Genomic DNA, 21,391 nt, shown 5'->3' on the forward strand with positions numbered 1-21,391 from the left:
ATACACAGCATAGTGTATTCTCATCTCCATAATAAGGTCCGGCTGCGTAATTATCGCACAGCCTTACCATGTGCGCCGCCATAGCCACTGGAATATATTTTAGTGAGATTGTTAATTGGAATGGGTAGGCCTACTACATGCCACTTTGCACTTTGCAATGTTTAACATTTTAGAAATCTGGGACTCACACAAATTAGTTTGCTGTTGTATTATGCCGATTAACGGACTTTCCATTTCGCCCCATGTATTGTTCAACCCGTATTCCCCCAAATATGCTAGGAAATAGGTCAACTATATTTGTCATACTTTCTCAAACTGTTAGCTTCAACTCCTTCCGCACCAGTTTCTGAAACAAGCTGTTGTCAAGATAAGCCTGCACTTTTTCATGTGTGATGCTGGGGGAATAACATGGCGGCCAGAGTGAATCCACGCGAAACTCTAAACAGTTGAGGCTGTACTGTCAAAGAAATTTCACCTTCGGATCTTTGGTACTGTGACATGACAATGTCGCCGGCAGGGTAGGGTACGTAAGCCTGTCTGTAGAAGTAGTAGTCTAATTCCAAGGGTCAATAGTATGTCGTACGTGTGGAAACCAGTGAAGGATCCGCCTTCTCCTAGATGTATTTCACAGCATTCACCAGATATCCAAAGAGTACTCCGAGTGATAAGATCAAAACGTGTCAATCAAAAAATAGCTTGTCACAGCCACTTACATTCAGAAGGTAAGAAGTGAATAAACTTTGCAAGACATCTGCTAGCTGTTGTAGAGCCTATTGATAGCTATAACGTTAATCTTTTAACGCTAGGCTAACTTGTTGCAAGACTATTCTTAGTAATAGTAGGCCTGTGCATAAGGCTTATAGGGTTATTGCTAGGTTATTGATAACATTTGAACAGAAAATATTAGCCTAACGTTGAGTTACACAATTAGAAATGGCTAAGTAATTATTTGGGTCATCTCTTGACATCAGTTTTGTGAAAAATATGTTGTGTGGCAAATCCACAAATTCCAAAGTGTGTTGTGATATGTAACAACTTAACTGTACCAGGTCTCAAGACTACTGTGGTGTAAAACATTGTTTGTTATAACCATGCTACAACCCTGAAGACTGATGTGAAGGGGGTCCATATATGTATACAAACTATGCCTAGGTTGAAAGAAGGAGACATTGACAAGAAATTGCTTGGGCTCAATTTCATTTACATGTTTCTCTATCGTTGGCTAGAAATTCAACATATTCACTGATCTTCATCATCATTGCTGTTATTATCTTGCCAATTAGTAAGTAAGTAAGTTTGTAACAATTAAAAACTCTGAATATTGCAAAACATTTAGCTGTGCATTTATTACTATGATTGTCTAAGTTGAAATATTTTGCATCAGGCTTAAGTTGTCAAGTAATATTGAAAAAAGTATCCTAGCCTAGGCCCTGCACCAAAAGTGATTTCACTTTGTAAAATTTTTGAACTATCCAGTATCCAGAACATTTGGCAGCATGTGCAGATAGAAAAATGGTCCCACAAAGTCATACCCTTCTACGGTAGCAGTATAGTGTTTTGTGCTAAATTGATCTAATTACTTCATGTGCATGCTTTGTTGAAGAAATTGATATCCTGAAGTTGAATAAGTGCATGACTAACATCATTTAAATCACAAGAAAGAAAAGCAGTTCTTGAAGCAAATATTGTGAATTGTTTTTTAATTGGCATTTGATCACTAGTAAGTAGCTTACAGTTTGCATAGTCTCAATTTCTGAACTTTAATTGTGCTATATTTTCTTCATTTTTTTTTTTATCTCTCACTGGATTTTGATAAAGATTCTTAATGTTGCAGGCAGCATCCTTTCTTTGAGGGTGTAACATTTTCCCAGTTGTAAGGTTTTGATCGTAATCCACCCCTTGAATGGTGACAGTGCATAACAGGGAACTAGTTTTTTACCTTCCAGTAAGTTATAATGTCATTTGATTCCCTTTTTTATAGTTAGATTACAAAGTGCAAGTGTGATGGATTGAGCACCTTTGTCTTTTGGTTCACTTAAATAAGACTGCATTGATGTCAACTTTAATCTCAGCAAGCCAAAGATTTGCTGGTTGTTAATTTATCAACGTATATTAATTATATTGTTACCACATACATACAATTCAACAGAAATCAATTACAGGTACTTGAAACAATAAAAACAAAAATCATTTATTTTTCAGACAAGCTCAACCAAGTTGATAGAGATGGCATTAAGTGTGAACCTGATGATGCTCATCCAAATCGAACAAAGATTAGTTCAAAACTATGGCAACATGATGGTAGTTCTCCACTAGTCATAAATCCTAGAACTCAACAAGGAAGAGATGGTTGTAGCAATGCACATCATCAAAATCAGGTTAAACCAAGAATTGCTGGAGATTTATCGTCAATACCACTTGTGCATCGAACCCACTTACAAGACTTGATGTCATCAGAACAAAGCCAGCGAGACCAAGTAAATTTGGAAGATCAGGAGGAATCTAAGGATGGTAGAGTTCGTGATTGGGTAGTCACAGACAGTGACTCATTTCATAGTGGTGTGCTACCCCATCAGGAATGTCACAAATTCAAGGGGATGCAGCTTGTTTCTCGGCGAAAGCTCGAATTGCAAAGTCAATTGCGATCTTCTGGATGCAGTAACATAGAAAAAGTTATGAAGAAGAGAAGTCACCCTCATGATGGAAATATTAACAAGTTTCAGAAGAGAGGAACTAATTGCAGCCTTCGAAGCAATGAAAATACCTGTTTGCAATTGCCAGCACAGAAATTCAAAAACTTGATCAGGTATGAAAGAAATTCATGTTGTCTGTCATGATGATTAAGTTTGAAATGACATTTGGAGATGTGTGTTCTGTTTTTAAAACAGTGCTCACTTAAAAGTTAACTGCTTGTGCAAACATTACTTCCCAGTGGTTGCCTTACAGTTTTTGCAACTAGGCAGTTATAGTCATACACCCCCCTCCCCCCCCCGCCCTGTCGACTTCCAGGAAGGGAAAACGCTACATGTTGAGTTTTCCTGACTGCAGCCGACAGGACTTATAATTGGCACAATCTTATCAGTATAGCCTCCTGTACATGAAACACTGCTAGCCTAGTGTTACATGCCCAGAGGTGTTAATTGAGGCTGGGGTAATGAAGGGGCCAGGCGGCTCATCCGGCTATAAAGGAGGGGAAGAGAAACAAGAAAGCTGATCGTTTTGATTGATCGGACAGCAACGAGTTGTAACAGAAACTGTCCTAGCGCCCTCTATTACGACAATCAAAATTTTGTGGGGTCTACTAAATAGTTCACCCATTACACTCTCCCCTTCTCTATAAGATGTCGTCCCGACATGGAAATAAATATTGTCATGGCAAAATACACTCTGCCTTACTCCATACAACTAATTACAATATCACCAAACTAATTCCTTCTGATGAACACTTAGAACTTTAACATGTTATATACAATAAAGGCTAAAAGTAAACAAAACAACTGTACACTAGACTGTTGCTAGGGTTACACCCTATGAACTCCAATACCTCAGACATCCTGGACCAATACCCTATCAAATTATTCTGTACATTTATACTAACTGCATGTATGACTTCCACTAGGCATTAACCTAAATTGACTACAACACAACCCACTTGTGTAGAGCAATAATACTACTACATAACCCTTGTGTAGAGCCTGGGAAAGATTTGAAATTATAAACTCTTTGGTAACGCGTAATCCCAAATGAGAAATATTTCTTTACAGTGTATAAGATCAATAATCACTAAGTACATGAATAAAATATGAATGCCCATGTCACATATGAAGATTTCAATAAAGACAGCATGCATATTGGTAGCATCTACTACATGTAAAACAAACATCAACAGCCTTTCCAGTCTCTAAATGTGTCTAACCATGAATATGGTCCGAACTCAACATAACTGTTTTTAATTTTTTTTTTTTTTTTTTTTTTTTTTTTTTAAAACATATACTACAGTCACTTAAAACCAATATTCCCTAAAACATTGCTACAGGCCTAGGATACCTCATGGCCGATGGAGGTGGATAGCCCGGCTGTTGAAACCACTGATGCTGCATGGGTGCCATAGGATACCAGACATCATATGGAGCAATAGGTGGGGTACCAGATACAGTGTTAACTTGTGGGTGATGCTGCCGATATGTTGGTACACCGAGTTGGTTATAGGTAAAAACAGTCCTAGGTACTCTAATTCTAGACGTCCTCACATCCTGTTCAGGCTGCACCTCTGGATCATTCTCAGGTACTGGTTCATCTGATGGGATTACTCTTTCCAAGTTACCCCCTTCCTCTGTCAGAGTGTCTGGTTCCAGTTGTTGGACATTACCACCATCATCATCAGGCAGTGACATCTCTCCTCCAGGAATATTATCAGCTGGCATTTGACTGGCTACATATATAGGAACATCCCAGTCACTGTCACTAGATTCTCCCTCGGATTCAGTCAGGTTTTGGGACTTCTTGGGTTTCACCTTCTTAGTCTTACGACTCACTGACTGTGGCTCCTCCAATGGCAAGGAGTCACATGGCAACAAGAGGTTCCTGTGAAGCGTCCTCTTCCTTCCTTTTCCCCTCTCTGGGGTCAGTTCGTACACAGGGACATCTGGTAGAAGTTGTTTGATCACAACGTAGATGTGTTCCTCCCAATAAGGCCTTAATTTAGCAGGGCCTTCATGGGGGGCCATATTCTTCACAAGCACTCGGTCTCCTGGTGATAGAAAGGTGCTATGAACTCTCTTGTCATATCTGTCTTTTGCTTTCTTTGACGCCCTCATTGCATTTCTCGATGCAAGAGCATAAGCTTCCTGCATTCTCCTCTTCCACCTTTCTGCATAGTCTGCAGGATCTCCACTTCCTTCGGACTTCTCATGTAGGTCAAACAGTAGGTCTACAGGGAGTTTTGGAGATCTCCCGAACATCATGAAGTAGGGTGCATACCCAGTGGACTCACATCTGGTGCAGTTGTAGGCATGCACACACTGTTGGAGTGAATCAGTCCAATTCTTTCTGTGTTTTTCTGATTGAGAACGCAGCATACTTAACAGGGTTCTGTTCATCCTTTCAACTTGTCCGTTTCCCTGTGGATGGTAGGGCGTCGTTCTGGAGTGTTTGATACCAGCATGCTCCTGAAGTTTTGCAAAAAGTTTGTTTTCAAATTCACGTCCCTGATCGTGATGGAGTTTCCTTGGAAACCCGAACTTCATGAAGTAGTCATTGAACAGTTTGTCAGCTGCGGCAGCTGCAGACTTGTTTCTCGTGGGGTAGGCTTGACAGAACCGAGTGTAGTGATCCATTACTACCAATATATACTCATATCCCTTACATCTCTCCAAGTGCAAGAAATCTATGGAAACAACTTCAAATGGCTCAGTTGTTTGTATAGGGACCATGGGTGCAACTGTGTGTCTTGCAGGCTTCTTTCTTTTCAAGCATTCGCATTCCTTTGTAACATAGTGTTCAACCTGCTTAGCCATATATGGCCAGAAAAACCTCTGTCTTGTCAACTCCAGGGTTCTTTCGACTCCTACATGACCCATGTCATTGTGTAATGCCTTCAACACCAACTTCCTATACTTCTCTGGAAGGAGGAGCTGCTTTCTGTTTATGGTTCTCCTCTGTAATAGTCCCCTGTCATCTATTTCAATCTCCTTCCATTTTCCAAGTAAGATTTGCACCCCCTTTGATTCTTGTCTCCTCTCTGTTTGTTTTGGAAGGTGCCCCTGACGTTTGTACTCAAGCACCTTTCCAATAATATCATCATTCTCTTGAGCAGCTTTTAGGGTGTCAACATCTATAGAGCCAAGGGTTGGTCGTGCTGCAGCCGTAACAGTCTCAATCGCATCCAAACTGCAAGGTACAGCATCAATGCAGCTAATATCGCCTTTGTCAATCGCCTGTAGATACTCCTTTGCTGCTGCTATGACACCATCAGGTATTTCCATGACACAATCATTGACCAATTCTTCCATGTTACCAACGTTAATAGGCATTCGTGATAACGTGTCGGCGTCATTATTTTTCTTGCCAGGTCTGTACTTAATGTTGAACCGAAAACTTGCAAGTTCAGAAACCCACCGTTGGCCAGTGGCATTAAGACGGGCAGTTGTCAGCACATAGGTGAGTGGATTGTTATCAGTGAAAACGGTGAAGTTAACAGCATACTGCAGATAATCACGGAAACGGTCTGTAATTGACCACTTTAGAGCCAAAAACTCTAATTTGTTAGAATGATAGTTCTTTTCTGCGAGTGACAACGTCCTGGATGCAAAAGCAATGGCTCGCAACTTTCCTTCTTGTCGTTGGTACAAAACTGATGCCAGGCCTTGGTTCGATGCATCTGTGTGGAGGATAAATGGCAATTTAAAGTCTGGGTATGCCATCACCGGTTGTTGGGTAATCTGATCAATTAGACCATCGACAATACTTTGGTGTTCTTGTGTCCAATTTATCTGTTCCCTCGAATTTGGGCTGTTTTTACTAGTCTCCTTCTTCTTTTTCCCATTCGATGCCGTTTTGTCATTGGTCTTTGTTGATTTTCCAAGGAGGTCATACAGTGGTCTGGCTCTAATGGAAAAATTTGCAACATAACTCCGGTAGTAGCCCAAAAAACCAAGTATCTGTCTAAGCTCACCAACAGTTGTAGGAGTTCTCTCCTTCAGAGCCAGGACAGGTTGTATCTCCGCAGGATCCATCTTATAGCCCTCTTCTGATACTACTCTACCCAGGTATCTAACCTGCCTTTGGAACAGTTTACATTTCGATGGCTTAAGTTTAATACCATGTAGCTGTAACCGTTTGAGGATTTTCTGGATATTTTCGACATGCTGGTCAAAAGTTGGGGCAAAAACAAGAATGTCATCCAAGTATACAACACAGATTTGATTGTTGTACCCATCTAAACAATTCTCCATGGCCCTCTGGAACTCGGCTGGTGCATTCTTTAGACCAAAAGGGATTCTTCTCCACTCATGTAGGCCCCATGGTGTAATGAAGGCTGTCAGATGTTGGCTTTCTTCCGCCATAAACCCCTGGTGGTAAGCCTTCCCTTGGTCCAAGGTAGAGAACCATGAATTACCTGCCAAGCCATCTAAAATATCCTGTATTTTTGGGATCGGTTGGCGGTCATCGATAGTTTTCCTGTTTAACTCTCGATAGTCGATACAGAGTCTCAGCGTACCATCTCGTTTGCGTACGCATACCACTGGAGAAGAATAGTTGGATTTGGACCTTGTGACCCAGCCTCGGTTGATGAGATCTTGAAGGTAGTCTTTAACTTCTTTGTACAGGGGGCGGGGAATGCTGGCATAGTTTTTCTGCACTGGTCTTGGATCACTTACATGGATTCTCATTTGAAGATCAGGAACACAACCTTGGTCAAAATCATCTCTTGAGAATGCAGCATTTTCTTCTTTCAGCATTCGTGTGACAACTTCCCTCTGTTTCACAGTTAAACCTGAGAGATCCACGGGAGGGCACCATTGTTCCTTCTGTTCACAGGCACTTTCTTTGGCTTCAGGAATAGCACTTTCATGTATGTCTTTGCCCACCTCAGAACCTCCTTCACAAGCATTAACAATTGCTTGTACCCGTAAAGTCATCTCTTCATCTTCGTCATCACAGGGTAAGTGGAGACAAGATTTGATTGGTTCCACACAACCCAGCATGGTGCATTTTCTGAGCCACAAATCTCTGTTACTGGTGTTGATTACTGGAATCTGAACTCTGCAGGAAGATCCCTTGTTAACGGGGACCACCGTCTCTGGAATTTCCAGCCCATCAGGCCACCCTTGTTCTGGATTAGGATGGAAGAAAGCAGACAAAGTATTCTGTTCTGAACCAAAATGGACTCTACATGAGACTAATTCCATCTGACCTTTCTTAACACAGATGTCCTTCCTTCCTGTCCTACATCGGGCTGAAACTTGGTCACCTTCTAAGACTGCTTCAATTAGAGACCGAATGGCCCCTTCTCTTCTACCAGGCAGCAGTTTCTGCAGAGAGTTAACCAAAGTCTTCTCTTCCTCTGTATCCTCAATGACATGACGGATGACATTTGTACCCAGGATAGGCATCTCACGTTCACCAGGACAAACAAGCATCGGTACTGTAAGTGGCTGGAGTCCAGAATCTTTTGTTCCTAACTTTAAACTGACCTCCACCCAACCACTGTATGGGACATCAAGATCATTTGCCCCTTTTAAGTCCAACGTCAAGCCGTCTAATAACTCGCCAACAGGTCGGGGTGACTTGTCTACTAGGTGATCCCTTAACCATCTCTCGGGTAAAATAGAAACCTGTGCCCCTGTGTCCCACAGAACCTTCGTCTCAACACCTTCTATCTGACACTCCACTGCACAAGACTCACCAACCAATTTTACCACTCTTCTATTTGCAACTGGGTAGACAACATCACTTCTGTACTTTGAATCTTTAGGCAAATCCTGGGACATTAGACCTTTGTGGGATGCTCCTCGTCCCTCAGGAGGGACCCCTGATCGTTTCCCGGCTGTCGACAAAACCGTGCAAAATGACCTAGATTGCCGCATTTGTAGCAGTGTTGACAACTATTTCCTTTGTTTGTCTGCTGACACTGAGGGCATCCTCTGCGTCTCTTCGGTAGTGACTGATGACCGGGTTCTGCTGTTGTTAACACCCTGTGTATCTCCGCCACTTGTGCCTTTAGTGCTTGCACTTCATCATACAAACTCTTTCCTTTATCTCTTTGTCCATCCGGTTGTATTTTCTCTGGATTTGAACTTTCCTTTACATCGATCATTGCAGCTAAAGGACGTCTCTGCTGCATCTTTTTCACTCTCTCTTTCTCTCTGCATGTCACCAAATTAAGTTTCTCCATGAGTTCCTCATCTGTGAGATTACCATCTGTCAGGTAGGGCTTCATGTCATGTCTTATATCGGCATCGAGGAGTCCAGTAGAAACAGCATGGGCGAACATGGCATTTACAAGGGGCTTGTCATACTTAAACATGGCATCTGATTCTTTGGAAGCAAAGAGGACCTTCTGTTTCAATGCCAATGCTCGCAGAAGAAAACTCTGGGGAGACTCACGTGCGCCCTGAGAAACATTGCATAATTCTTGATAGAGGTCTGTAGCTCCTCTCTCCTGAAAATGAGCCCGCAAAAGTCGTCTCAGTGTGGGTAAATCGAGATTGTCCCTACCTTCTAGGTAGATCCTGAACTGCAGTCCTGGGGTGATTGACTTAATTATTCCCTCGACTATCTCTTTTTCTGGAACGCCTTTATGGGAGGCACTCTCCACTTGGTGCATAAGAGACATAAAGCTAAGTTTATCCTTCTGTCCAGGTTCCCCTATCTGTCCCTGGATTTTAAAATCCTTTCTGTATGGTACGGTTGGGGTTGACATCTTGGAATCTGGTGGTATTTCTTCCACTGGCAGCTTAGACTTCAGTTCTTTCATTTTACGTTCGCACTCTTTGATGGCCTCCATAACCATGTTGTTGTCATCAGCGTCTTCTTGGCTAGCCATATTGCCGGTCTAGGAGACGTCCTGGCAGGGTCGCCAAAATGTTACATGCCCAGAGGTGTTAATTGAGGCTGGGGTAATGAAGGGGCCAGGCGGCTCATCCGGCTATAAAGGAGGGGAAGAGAAACAAGAAAGCTGATCGTTTTGATTGATCGGACAGCAACGAGTTGTAACAGAAACTGTCCTAGCGCCCTCTATTACGACAATCAAAATTTTGTGGGGTCTACTAAATAGTTCACCCATTACACTAGTATCCAGGATTTTCCACCTTGCGGTATAGCCAGCTTTATTGTTAAAGTAACATTAAACACTTCTGTTTGTTTGTTTTGGTTGTTGTTAGGTTTTGTGGTTGTTTTTTTTTTGTATTTTGTTTCTATTTATACTGTGGTTACTCATCGTGTAAATGTCATTGACCCCAACTGATCATTTATGTTGTACCATTATTTAAACAGTTTTGGTTATTCCATCGGCACGTGTTGTAATTGTTCGTCAAATATTAAATGGCATGATAATAACTGTCTCATTCTAAATAACACAATCAAATACAATAGATGATATTCCATGTGTTATTTGTAAACCAACATGCATTAATGAACTCTCGAGTGGTGATCATAATTCTCCTCTCATCTCTGTCAATCCCACAAGAAACTCTTCACGACGGTATACATAATGATAAGTGCAATTATCATGATAATAATTTTATAAATACAATTTCAAAAACTTTGTTTTCTATTGTGTCAATGCTAGATCTTTTGAAGGTCAATTTTAACAATTCAACGATTTCCTCGAATTCTATTAATAACAAATTTTCTGAAACTGGTATAACTGAAACATGATGTATTCTTTATATGATATTCCAGGGTATAATTTCGAACCTGCGTCTAGATAAAGTCGTTGGGGCCGTGTGGCCTACATCAATTCAACTTTAAACTTTTAAACTTTGCTCTGATCTAAGCACTTTTTATTTGAATCAAATTTTGTCCTACATTTGTCTCTTACAGAGAGGACATTCATCATTTGCAATCGACAAAGAGGCTAACAAATGTATGTATTGATTTAATTGGTAGACAATGCAACTATAGTGATTTATTGTTCATCAAGGCCTGTTCATGGTTCATACTTTTGTCTTTAGCCTGGCTGCAGAGCCGATACTGTGATACGGTACTGTGATAGTTTGGCCATTGTTATGGGAATGGAAATATTAAAAATTTGTAGTTTTGAAATATGAGTCACTGATGATGTGTTTTATAGGACACTTGAGTGTTTTGGAAAAACTTCAGATTGTGTTGAAAAGTGATAGGAAACAGTTCAATAAGTTTGAATTTTTTAAAAGTTTTTTTAAATTTTTCTTTTTTTTTATACAGTACCTACAGACACTAAGCTTGTCTGCTCATTTTCTTTCTCCGTCTACTGTTTAAGGAGGGAGTTCAGCCAACCTAGCTAAATCCCCATTCTTCAGAGAGATTTACATTTATTGACTCGATCCTAACTATTGTCAACAATAACATTGATTCCAGGGAAGATAACATGACTAAATTTAGTATATAAATGAGGTTCCCTCACTTCTTCATTGTTTATGCTAATAATTTAAAAATTGTAGTTATTCAGTCATTCAACTGTTCACAGCTACTGTATAGCTGACCGAATGTTCCAAATGTGTGAGATATTAGTGTACTGAATTTTCAAATTTCAGACACTAACGAGGATAAAATAAACAGAAGTTTTCATAAACCAAGAAATTATTTCATCAGGTTTAATGAAGTAATATCGGATGTCGGTGTCACCACATGAGTGATTGTTAGTTTTGCGAAATAACATCCTCTGGGGAAATTTGATTAGCTAGAGGTTAAATTGCATTTGCTAAACTTGTAAAGTTAGTTGTCAAGTTAGATACTGTCTCTTCCTGAAGAATTCTTGCATTAAATGAAATCTTTGACTTATTTCTTTCTTTCAGGACAGAGAAGAAACCGGCTTAAATTTTCGGAATATGAAGAACTCCAGAAATGTCATTTCTGTTGATGGTAGCCGTGACCAAAATAGGCAAGAATTGTTAGCATTTTGTGTGAGTGCTGCAGAGATACTACTGCAGTTCTCGTATGCTAATGGTGTCACACAGCTACAAGAAAAAACGGTATGTAGTAGGCCTACTATGCATCAATAAACAAAAACAAACCTTTTGAGATAAATTCTCTCTGGCCAAACCTACACATCTCTCCTCATATGGTGAAAATATTAGTCATTATTTGTTATTTTGCTACATTCTTTCAGACAACTGAAAAACAAGACTTGGTTGTTTGAGGGACAACCACAAAAAAAAATTCTTAAGATTTTGTCTAAGAAACAACTCCCAAATTTCAAGCACTTTGTACTCGGTAGTGACTCGTACGACATCAGTCAAAGCTGGTTCTTGCATATGAAAAGAGGAAGACCCACACAAACAAAGAATAAATATATTCTTGAATAGGTTCAGGTATTTGTTCATCATGATCATAGACCTGTACATCACAGAGCCGGTAAAATGATGATTGCTGTATTTATTTATTTTCCCTGAATTCATCCTAAGTTATGAGAGCTTGCCACTGTGAAAAATGAAATAAATACAATGTGAAAGCCTACATTTGTCATCATTGAACTGTTATATTTCCAAGCTTGTGCTACTAGTCATGACCGATAGATTTTTGATTAACTTTTTTTTTCTTTAATTCAAATATGAAACCAATATCAGCAGCCTTGTAGTTTCGTCATCTGTGAGTAATTTTTATTATAAACCTTTCTCCTTTCGATCATGACATGTACAATGAAAGAACTGAGTTTTCAGAAAAATCAGTGGACGTTTTAAGGTCAAATATAAACCAAAGGAAAAAGGAAGAATACATTTGATGACTTGTTGTTGTCAAATTTTTCAAAGCTCTTGAAAAGGGAAGGCAAAGGATACAGAAAACTTGAATGAATAATATGGATTTGTTTTTATGCTACAATCAATAAAGAAGTACAATTAAATCAATCAGTCATTATTTGCTTTTTTTTTTGCTTTTTCTTTACAGATGAAAAGATTGTCATTACTGAATGGCCCAGGGACGGTTGACTTTATCTTGGTAGCAGTTCACAATTTACCAGAGAAAGAATCAGAAGAATGGACTTTTCTTTCCATTCCAATATTGAGACTATCACAAACACAAAAAAAGTGGTGCCAGTAAGATATGGTGTATATTTTTTTATAAATCCAATTAAATTGGGTCAATTGGATATTGAATTTTTACAATTCTGTAAAGATGAATTAAAGTACAACATTGAACTTTTCTGCGGACTTCACAGACCATTAAGGGGACTAGAATATGAGTAAAAAAAGGGCAGATCCATTGTTTCTGGTAAAGTAATGCAGTAGCGATGGACTGCTTCGATTAGTTGTGTTTAAACTATGAAAACACTTCTGATATCTTTTAGCATGGTAAAATTTGGGTTCAATATATTTTTATATAGTTTATTATATAGTTTTGCCTGTTAATGTGCTAGACAGTGAAATATTAAATGGTCTTTGATGTTTCTTAACTTTAGAAAGCATTTTGCTGTCACATTAAAATATTGACCTTGTCTGGGGGTTATCATTATTTAATTTAACCCAGTGTTTGACAATGATTTAGTGGTTGCAAGTTGGAAGTTTATTAACATTTTGACATGTGTAGCATTGTTAAACTTGAGAGCTTTATATTTTGAATTAATTTTGCTCACTCTGTTACTACAAATGTAGATATACTTAAACTTAATTCTCCTTCAAATTTTTTTTGAAACATTCCAGATTTTACATTGTCACCAAATTGAATAATTAATACCACTGACAGTCATTAAGTAGGTCAGATTCAAAGGGCTTGCTCTAATTATTTTACTAATGAAATCACTATTTATTGGTTTAAGCCCATGAAGATATAAAACAAAATGAGTAAACCTTCATAAATCTAAAATGAGGTCTGAAGAACACCACTTTTGTTCATAATAGTATATCTAAAAAGGGCAGAAAACTGACATGTCATTGGAAATAGAAGACAGATAATTTATTCTTCTTAACCAAGTTAACAATTTAAGCCATCAATTTCAATTTGAAAATGAATGAGAACATCGTAACCCCTCCACCTTTAAAATCTAAGGATTCTTTTGAATTACTCTTGAATTCAAGCTTGGCTTCTTCCATGCAGGCAATTTTTAAGGACGATCATGTCGAGTGATGTTCGCAAGATATGTTACGACTCTCAGGAAGTAATTTCGGTGATCATTACCTTCTGTCAAGCTGACTTGTTTACAGGTACATTCAATTCTTGTTTTTAATATTTTTTCATCAAAGTTACGTCTTTACCTTCAAAGTGTATCTGTATATCCGTAGCATATGTCCCAAACATTTTGCCATCATTAACTGCAAAATTATATCAAGTTTTGTTTATTTGTATTATTGGAAAAAATAATCAGTTAGGTCATGCTGACCCTAAAACCCATCATGTTATCATGTGACACACAAAAATCTCTTGATGGTACCAAAAATATGGTCATTATTGTATATTGAAATCAAGACAAAGACTAAAAAACAAGAATTTTATTTATGTTTTGGTACAAATTAGATTCTAGCTGTTTTATATAGTGAAAAATCTAGACTCGCAGAAATAGAGCCTGAAATTCCCAGATAACATCATGCTAGCGGTCCACCGGCGGCCCGCCAGCTGCACCACTGGCGGTCCACCGGCGGGGAAAGCCGGCGGAACGCCAGAGATTTGGCCGGCTTTAATCCGGCGGTCCGCCGGCGACTACGCCAGAAGACCGCCGGAGAAACGCCAGCGTACCGCCGGCGTACCGCCAGTGTTTCACAAGCAGACCGCCGAAGAAACGCCGGCGTACCGCCGGTGTACCGCCAGTGATCCACCAGTAGACCGCCAGAGAAACGCCAGCGTACCGCCGAAGAAACGCCAGCGTTCCGCCGGTGTACCGCCAGTGTTCCACCGGCAGACCGCCGAAGAAACTCCAGCGTACCGCCGGTGTTCCACCAGTAGACCGCCAAAGAAACGCCAGCGTACCGCTGGTGTACCGTCAGTGTTCCACCAGCAGACCGCCGAAGAAACGCCAGTTTTCCGCCGGTGTACTACCAGCAGACCGCCGGAGAAACGCAAGCTTACCACCGGAGTACCGCTGAATTTCTGTCAGAGAGAGCCACTGGCTATCCACTAGCTAATATCCAGTGTTCTGGCGACCTGCTAGCCCAAATCTGGTATTTCGCCAGCAACCCGCTAGGCAGAGATATTCACATGAATTGCTAACCAAATATCTGTGTTCCGGTAGAAAACTGTCCGTCAAATATCGGGTTTTGTCCCAGCACATTGTCAAGGGAATGCTAGCAAGAGTGCCAGCTTGTTTGGGGTGTACTACTAGAACAGAGCTATTGGTCTACCTGCAGATTTTACTGAATTACACATGCGGTTACATATGAAGAAATAATGACTAACACAGTGAAATTAGTTGCTATCATTTTATTACGCCTATAAATTACAAAGCGAGAAAATGAGTTCCAGCGTTAAATATTGCAACAGCACTAAAGAAATTCACTCGTCAACTATTTGTGGTGAAGTCCGAGATTTTCGCCCTCCCTCACAATCAGATGCATCCTTCAGAAATCTAACCACCGCCGCCTGAATATCAGATGAAGTCGATTGAGCAGTTCCTCCGTACAGCTTCTGTTAATACAAAACACATTACACAAAACATTACATAAAAGATTGCATTCTACACAAGCAGTAAAATGAAGCCAATAATGGGTTACCCGATACTCATAGCTAGGACAGTTACTACTGTTCATGTTCCACAACCATGCATCAGTTACTACTGTAACTGCTCGTAACACATGTGTTACAGGTGGCAAGTTTTTTGTAAATGCAAATTTAAAAAAAATAAATAAATAATTATAAAATTTAATATACTAAAAATTTTATTTTTAAATTACTGCAAATTTTCACCTATCTGACTCTTAGTTCAACGTGTCACATCTTTTTGATAATTACTGTGCCAACTGTAACACTAGCTATGAGTATCGGCTGGGGTCTCACATTATGATCACAATTGGTTAAACTACATTATTCACATTTTCACACATTTACCATTTTTTCAGTGATATACGAAATATTTCCTTTGCATTTGACAGTCACCTTCTTTCATTTTATACTGAACACATGCATTACTGTTGCAAATCCAGGTCCCATCAATTGGGAAAGAAAGTGACAATGGACTGGTCAATAAAATCATATGGTGAATTAACTTTAAAATCAATGCTGAATGCTGCTTTTCAACTGCATCTGAAACAACACATCTTACATCAAAATATATTTGTAGTAACTTATTTAAATGACCAGAATTCAATGTATATTAAAGCAAGAATTCTCGTTGATGGGGTTTTGCATTGAAAAGCTGGCCGATCCATGAGTCAAATGCACAACCCCCTCCCCACAACTCAAGGTTCTCTTCACTGCTGCTGAAAACAAAAATGACACATATAAACTCACTTTCATACATGCAGCTTCGCAAAGGCTGTTTTCCCAGTGGTACATGTCCAGTTCAGTGTGGTAGCAACTGCATTTGCCAATAAATCACCCATGATTCTTTTAACGCACTCCTTCAACGTGTTGCCACCAAGAATTGATAGTCTTCTCTTCTTGAAACAACAAAAAGAAAGAAAAGTTAATCAGAAACCATTCAATAATTATTATACAAACAGAAATATTCAAGTAATTCTATTTCATCCAAACTTTGGCATCTTTTGCTAATTTCTTATCAATATTTTAAGAGGAACTAGCAATGCAGTGCTGCAATGTTCCTTTCTGGGTCCAGTCAAAAACAAGATTGATTTAACAGCCCACTTTTGTAGAATGCACCGCAATGTAAAATCATTTCTGGCCAAACTCTTGTTACCTAAATGCTTTCATGTCTGTTACTACCTTAGAGTTTTAATTTTCTCCCAGGAAAAGGAAATTAGCCCCTCAGGAAATATTTTATTTTGTACAGACCACTGACACAATAAAACCTGACTTGGCTTCAAATGTATAATGATAAACTAACATTACACTCTGGAAAACTGTTTTCTGATTACTTTCCTTACACTTTTAAACTGACTTACCAAATATCTTTCCAAAGCCTTGTTTGTTTCAATAGAGTCATCCAGGTTATTAAATTCCTCCAAAGATCCCACAGGAATAGTAACGCGCTGGCTTCTAACTTAGTTCCTGAAATCCTGATCTGGAAAAATTGATAAATTGTGATTTAATCTGCTGACTCCATCTTCCTCAAAAAACAACAACAGCAGCATACTTTGGTGTTTCCATACTTCAAATTAAAGTTAACAGTAAATAAGTTCACAACAACATATTGTGCAGGAGAGGAATGGCTATCTGTCACTCCTTTATATACTTAGAATCCTTTCACTCTTAACTTCAACTGTGTCATCATGCAGCTCAAAGTTGTTATCATTATTGCATGTTTCTTGTAAAACAGTGTTGACATGCCCATCAACCTCATTTTGTATTTTCCTTGTTTAGTTCGCCAGGGATTTCACATGAGTCATTTTTTCCGTTAATCTACTGCAAAATAAGAACCAAAAACAATAATCTAGAGCTCTTCATTCTGTATCCATTACTAACAATGGGCATTAACCCTTGGATTAATTTTTTTTTTGGGGGGGGGGGGAGAACTATTATATAAGGTCAAATTTACATCATCAAATACAGACAAATCATGTTATTCGTTACTCTGTCTGCAGAGCTTTTTAAACAGAATAACATACCCTCCTGCTTGCCGAAAGTTGTATCTACTTTCATTGCCATTTAATTCATCTGGGAATACAATAGAGGGGCAAATTGAACCTAAACTACCTCTACTAACTATGCTTTCAATGATTTATTGCCAAGGAATTTAAACAGTTCTCCCCGCAGCACTTTAAACTTTGAACCCTTTAAAGTAACTTTCCATAGAGTTAAATAGTGGCACGCAGTACAGACATAGCACAGAGGCAGTTCAGCTATTGGGCAAATATACTTTACTTTAACTGAGGATCACTTCAATGTAGGCAGTTATTTTCTTGGAAATCATGTGCAGAATGATTCACCAGAAACTGAGCACATGGAATAGACCCAATGCAAATATTTCAAATTGACAGTAGCTAAGACAAAAAGCAACAAAAAGAGATAAGGCAGCCACAATTTTTTTAGAAGCCTAGAGGCTAGATATGAAATATTTTTCATTATCGTGTTGGTTGGTATCACCAAGAGCGTAGGAACCGGGGGGGGGGATGGGGGCGCCAGCCCCCCAGTGAAAAATGTGGAGGGGCGGAAGTATCATTACGCCCTCCCCCCCCCCCCCCTGGCTTCGCAAGTCAGAAAACCCCTTTTTCATTCCCAAATGAGAAAAAAATCTCACTTGGAGCACCAAATTGCATCTAAGGCCAGGTGACAATACAAAATTAAGTTTACAAAATTGAGTGGGTGTTGAAGTGTACCATATTGCACCCTCCCCCCAGGCCGGCCATCAGTCTTCAGCCCCCCACTCAAAAGTACCTTCCTACGCTACTGGGTATCACTATACTCCACAGGAGTACTCATAAACTATGATGACGATGACCTATTGTTCTCCAAAATGCTTAATTTGTCACAAAAACTTTGAAGCCTAAGCACTAAACATGAAATCCAAAAAGATTTAACCACCAACCCATTCCTGATATTTAAAAACAACCATACTTATATTATTATTAATAAGGTTTTAACATTGAGTCTTTACCTTCTTAACTAGCCTAGGCCTAGGCCTAGCTATAAACAAATAAAACAGCACATTATTTCTTAAAAGTTATGGATGACCATGATTTTTCAATACTGTAACATACCAAATGATTTAAAACTAGGCCTAGGCCCCTAGTACTAGTGTACTACCACTACTAGTAGTAACTAGTAGTAGTACTGTACTACTAGTAAAGTAATATATATTTCAGAATATGATATTTAAAATTAGGAGGAAGCCTTCCATAGTCATCTAGTAATATTAACAGTATTAACCTTCTGCAGATAACAGTTTTCTTCTAATACAGTCAGCAAACAAATGTTTCGGCATAACATTGCATAACCTAGCTATTATACAAACAACGGTCATTAGTTTACCTTTATGTGTGATCGTTATTGCTCAGCCTAACACAATTAACACCTACAAATGTAGGCTAGGTGTAATTCATACACCGCGAAAGGCTTCTCATTAAGCGATACATTCTAGCCTAACGCTAGATTACGTCTAAGTTTATTTAAAAAATAGTCACTTCAAATACTTGCGAAATCAAATGTACAACTGTCAACCCTTAGTAAGAAAAAACAGGTACATACCTCTTAAGCAAATTTGTATCTGCAGACTGCAAGTACTTTCAAAACAATTGATCAGGATATCCAACATCGAAAGAGTTGTAACGGATTACGAAAGCGACCGCTTTTCAAACTAGCTGCTATATCTGAGGACACTGAGCATTGCGGTTTAGCGATTGGATGCCAGTTATACTAGGCTCGTTCGATCAGTGAAAAATGTTTTCTGAACTGTTTTCTCTCAACTACGCTAAATTGTTGATTAATAAATACTTCTTGGGATAGTTGAAATTAATTAAAGTATTTGAATATCGCTTATAACGTTATTGCTAATATTTATTTCAGAATTTGAATTTGTTGAAAATATTATTTTGTAAGTGTTCCTGTGGTTAAGGGTATTACCCGCCCATTTTGCCCAAATGCTTGCCAAGATTTCTTCATGTGGTATCCGTCAGACTCGTTCGATCAGTATTTTTTTCCCCTTCAAATATTATGTAGTGTATGATAATATATATAACATTGGATGGTAAGCAACATTTAACTACTTTGAGTTAGCTCAATCTTTAATTACCTTATAGTTATTGGCGAATATAGGTTTTAGGAAAATATTATTCTGTTAATTGTGCCAGTTTGGTAAGGTAACTTCCCGCCAATTCTGCACAAAAGCTATCCAATATTTCCTCCGGCGGTACTGCTGTCGGCATTCCGCTGGACTTACAAGCCAGCTGTAATATCTATCGGTCCGTTAGCGGACCACCAGCCGTTGCCTAATAACGTATAAGCCCATGCAGCCGCACCTAAACCTGGCCTATAATACTACACAAAATCCAAGTATTCTTAATTTTTCTCTCCACAGGAACAAATATATACAAAAAGCACGGGTAAAATAGTTTAATAGAAACTCATCTTTAACTAAACTTTCACATAGAGACTTAAAATTTTGCACAGACCCGATGGTCAATGTGTATGTGAACTTGTGTAAATTGCTGAGTGACTTTCATAACATAATATTTGTGGGAAATTTTCTACGGCGTTACGCTGTCGGTCTGCTGTCGGAATTCTGCTAGGTTTTTCCAAGCAACAATGTCTATCGGTCCGTTGGCGGACCTCCAGCGTGAAACCACCGGCTTGTTTACGACGTTGATACGCTGTTGGTCCGCTGTCGGCAATACGCTGGGTTTTTTCTAAGCAGCAATGTCTATCGGTCCGTTGGCGGACCTCCAGCGTGTAACCGCCGGCTTTTTAACGACGTCGATACGCTGTTGGTCCGCTGTCGGCAATACGCTGGGTTTTTCCAAGCAGCAATGTCTATCGGTCCGTTGGCGGACCTCCAGCGTGTAACCGCCGGCTTTTTTACGACGTCGATACGCTGTTGGTCCGCTGTCGGCAATACGCTGGGTTTTTCCAAGCAGCAATGTCTATCGGTCCGTTGGCGGACCTCCAGCGTTTTACCGCCAGCGTTTTTACGCCAGCGGACCGCCAGTGTGATGCGTACTGGGTTGGTTGTCAAGCTGTTGAAAAATTCCGGTGATTGTGTGTGAGTGATTAGATTAATTAGATAATTGATGATGCACCTCATTATAGTAATGAATTCATCATTTTAATATGGAAGCTTCAAGTTGTGAAGCTGTTGAAAATTGCTGTTGACTGTGTGTAATGATTAGATTAATTAGATAATTGATGATGTACCTCATTATAGTATTGAACAAATCATTTTAATATGGAAGCTTCAAGTTGTGAAGCTGTTGAAAATTGCTGTTGATTGTTTGTAATCATTAGATTAATTAGATAATTGATGATGCAACTCATTATAGTATTGAATTAATCATTTTAATATGGAAGCTTCAAGTTGTCGAGCTGTTGAAAATTGCTGTTGATTGTGTGTTATGATTATATTAATTAGATAATTGATGATGCAACTCATAATATTGAATTAATTATTTTAATATGGAAGCTTCAGGGATATGATAGTTTGGTATTTTCTTGAAAATAAACATCCTCATTTATTTCTACAGTTGCCAGCAGGTGGATCTGTTTAGATCCTAGGGTTGCATGTTGGCTGTTAGACCCAGACAACCCTCCCAACAATTTCTCAGATGTCATAGCAATGGTTGTTGACCGGAAGCTGCCTGGTGAGAATGATGAGAAAAGGACAAAGAAAAAAGAAGTAAGATATGTTTAATTTTAATACACAGTATTCATGTGGTCTTAAGTACCCTGGTGTAAGTGATGGGGTTTTCAGGTTTGGTAAGCTGTCAGTGCATATTTCCATGGTAAAATGTTTCAGCGCATACTTTCAGTTGACCTATTTCTTTTAATTTTTTACACCACAATTCATGTGATGCTGGCAACCTTGTAGAAGCTGTGAGTAATTGCACACAGGTGGCCATGTGTAGTTCTTTTTTTCAGAATCTAGAATATACTTTTTTATGGTGTTTTATAAACTATGTATAGCTAAATGTGAATCAAAATGGATTTGAAATTGTTT

The 21,391-nt window shown here is 39.1% G+C and overlaps 1 protein-coding gene across 1 annotated transcript in view; it reads left to right on the forward strand.

The window, feature by feature from the left end:
- Window positions 1–346: 346 nt before the first annotated feature.
- LOC139968043 (DNA polymerase nu-like) overlaps window positions 347–21,391 on the forward strand; it is a 32,233-nt gene continuing 11,188 nt past the window's right edge. Inside the window, exons 1-7 of the mRNA XM_071972347.1 lie at window positions 347–722; window positions 2,203–2,806; window positions 10,546–10,588; window positions 11,499–11,675; window positions 12,589–12,737; window positions 13,735–13,841; window positions 20,919–21,070. Coding sequence (XP_071828448.1) covers window positions 575–722; window positions 2,203–2,806; window positions 10,546–10,588; window positions 11,499–11,675; window positions 12,589–12,737; window positions 13,735–13,841; window positions 20,919–21,070 — 1,380 coding nt within the window. The 5' untranslated portion in view covers window positions 347–574. The remainder of the gene's footprint in view (window positions 723–2,202; window positions 2,807–10,545; window positions 10,589–11,498; window positions 11,676–12,588; window positions 12,738–13,734; window positions 13,842–20,918; window positions 21,071–21,391) is intronic.

This window comes from Apostichopus japonicus, chromosome 5 (assembly GCF_037975245.1).
Source record: "Apostichopus japonicus isolate 1M-3 chromosome 5, ASM3797524v1, whole genome shotgun sequence".
NCBI classification, from domain to species: domain Eukaryota; kingdom Metazoa; phylum Echinodermata; class Holothuroidea; order Aspidochirotida; family Stichopodidae; genus Apostichopus; species Apostichopus japonicus.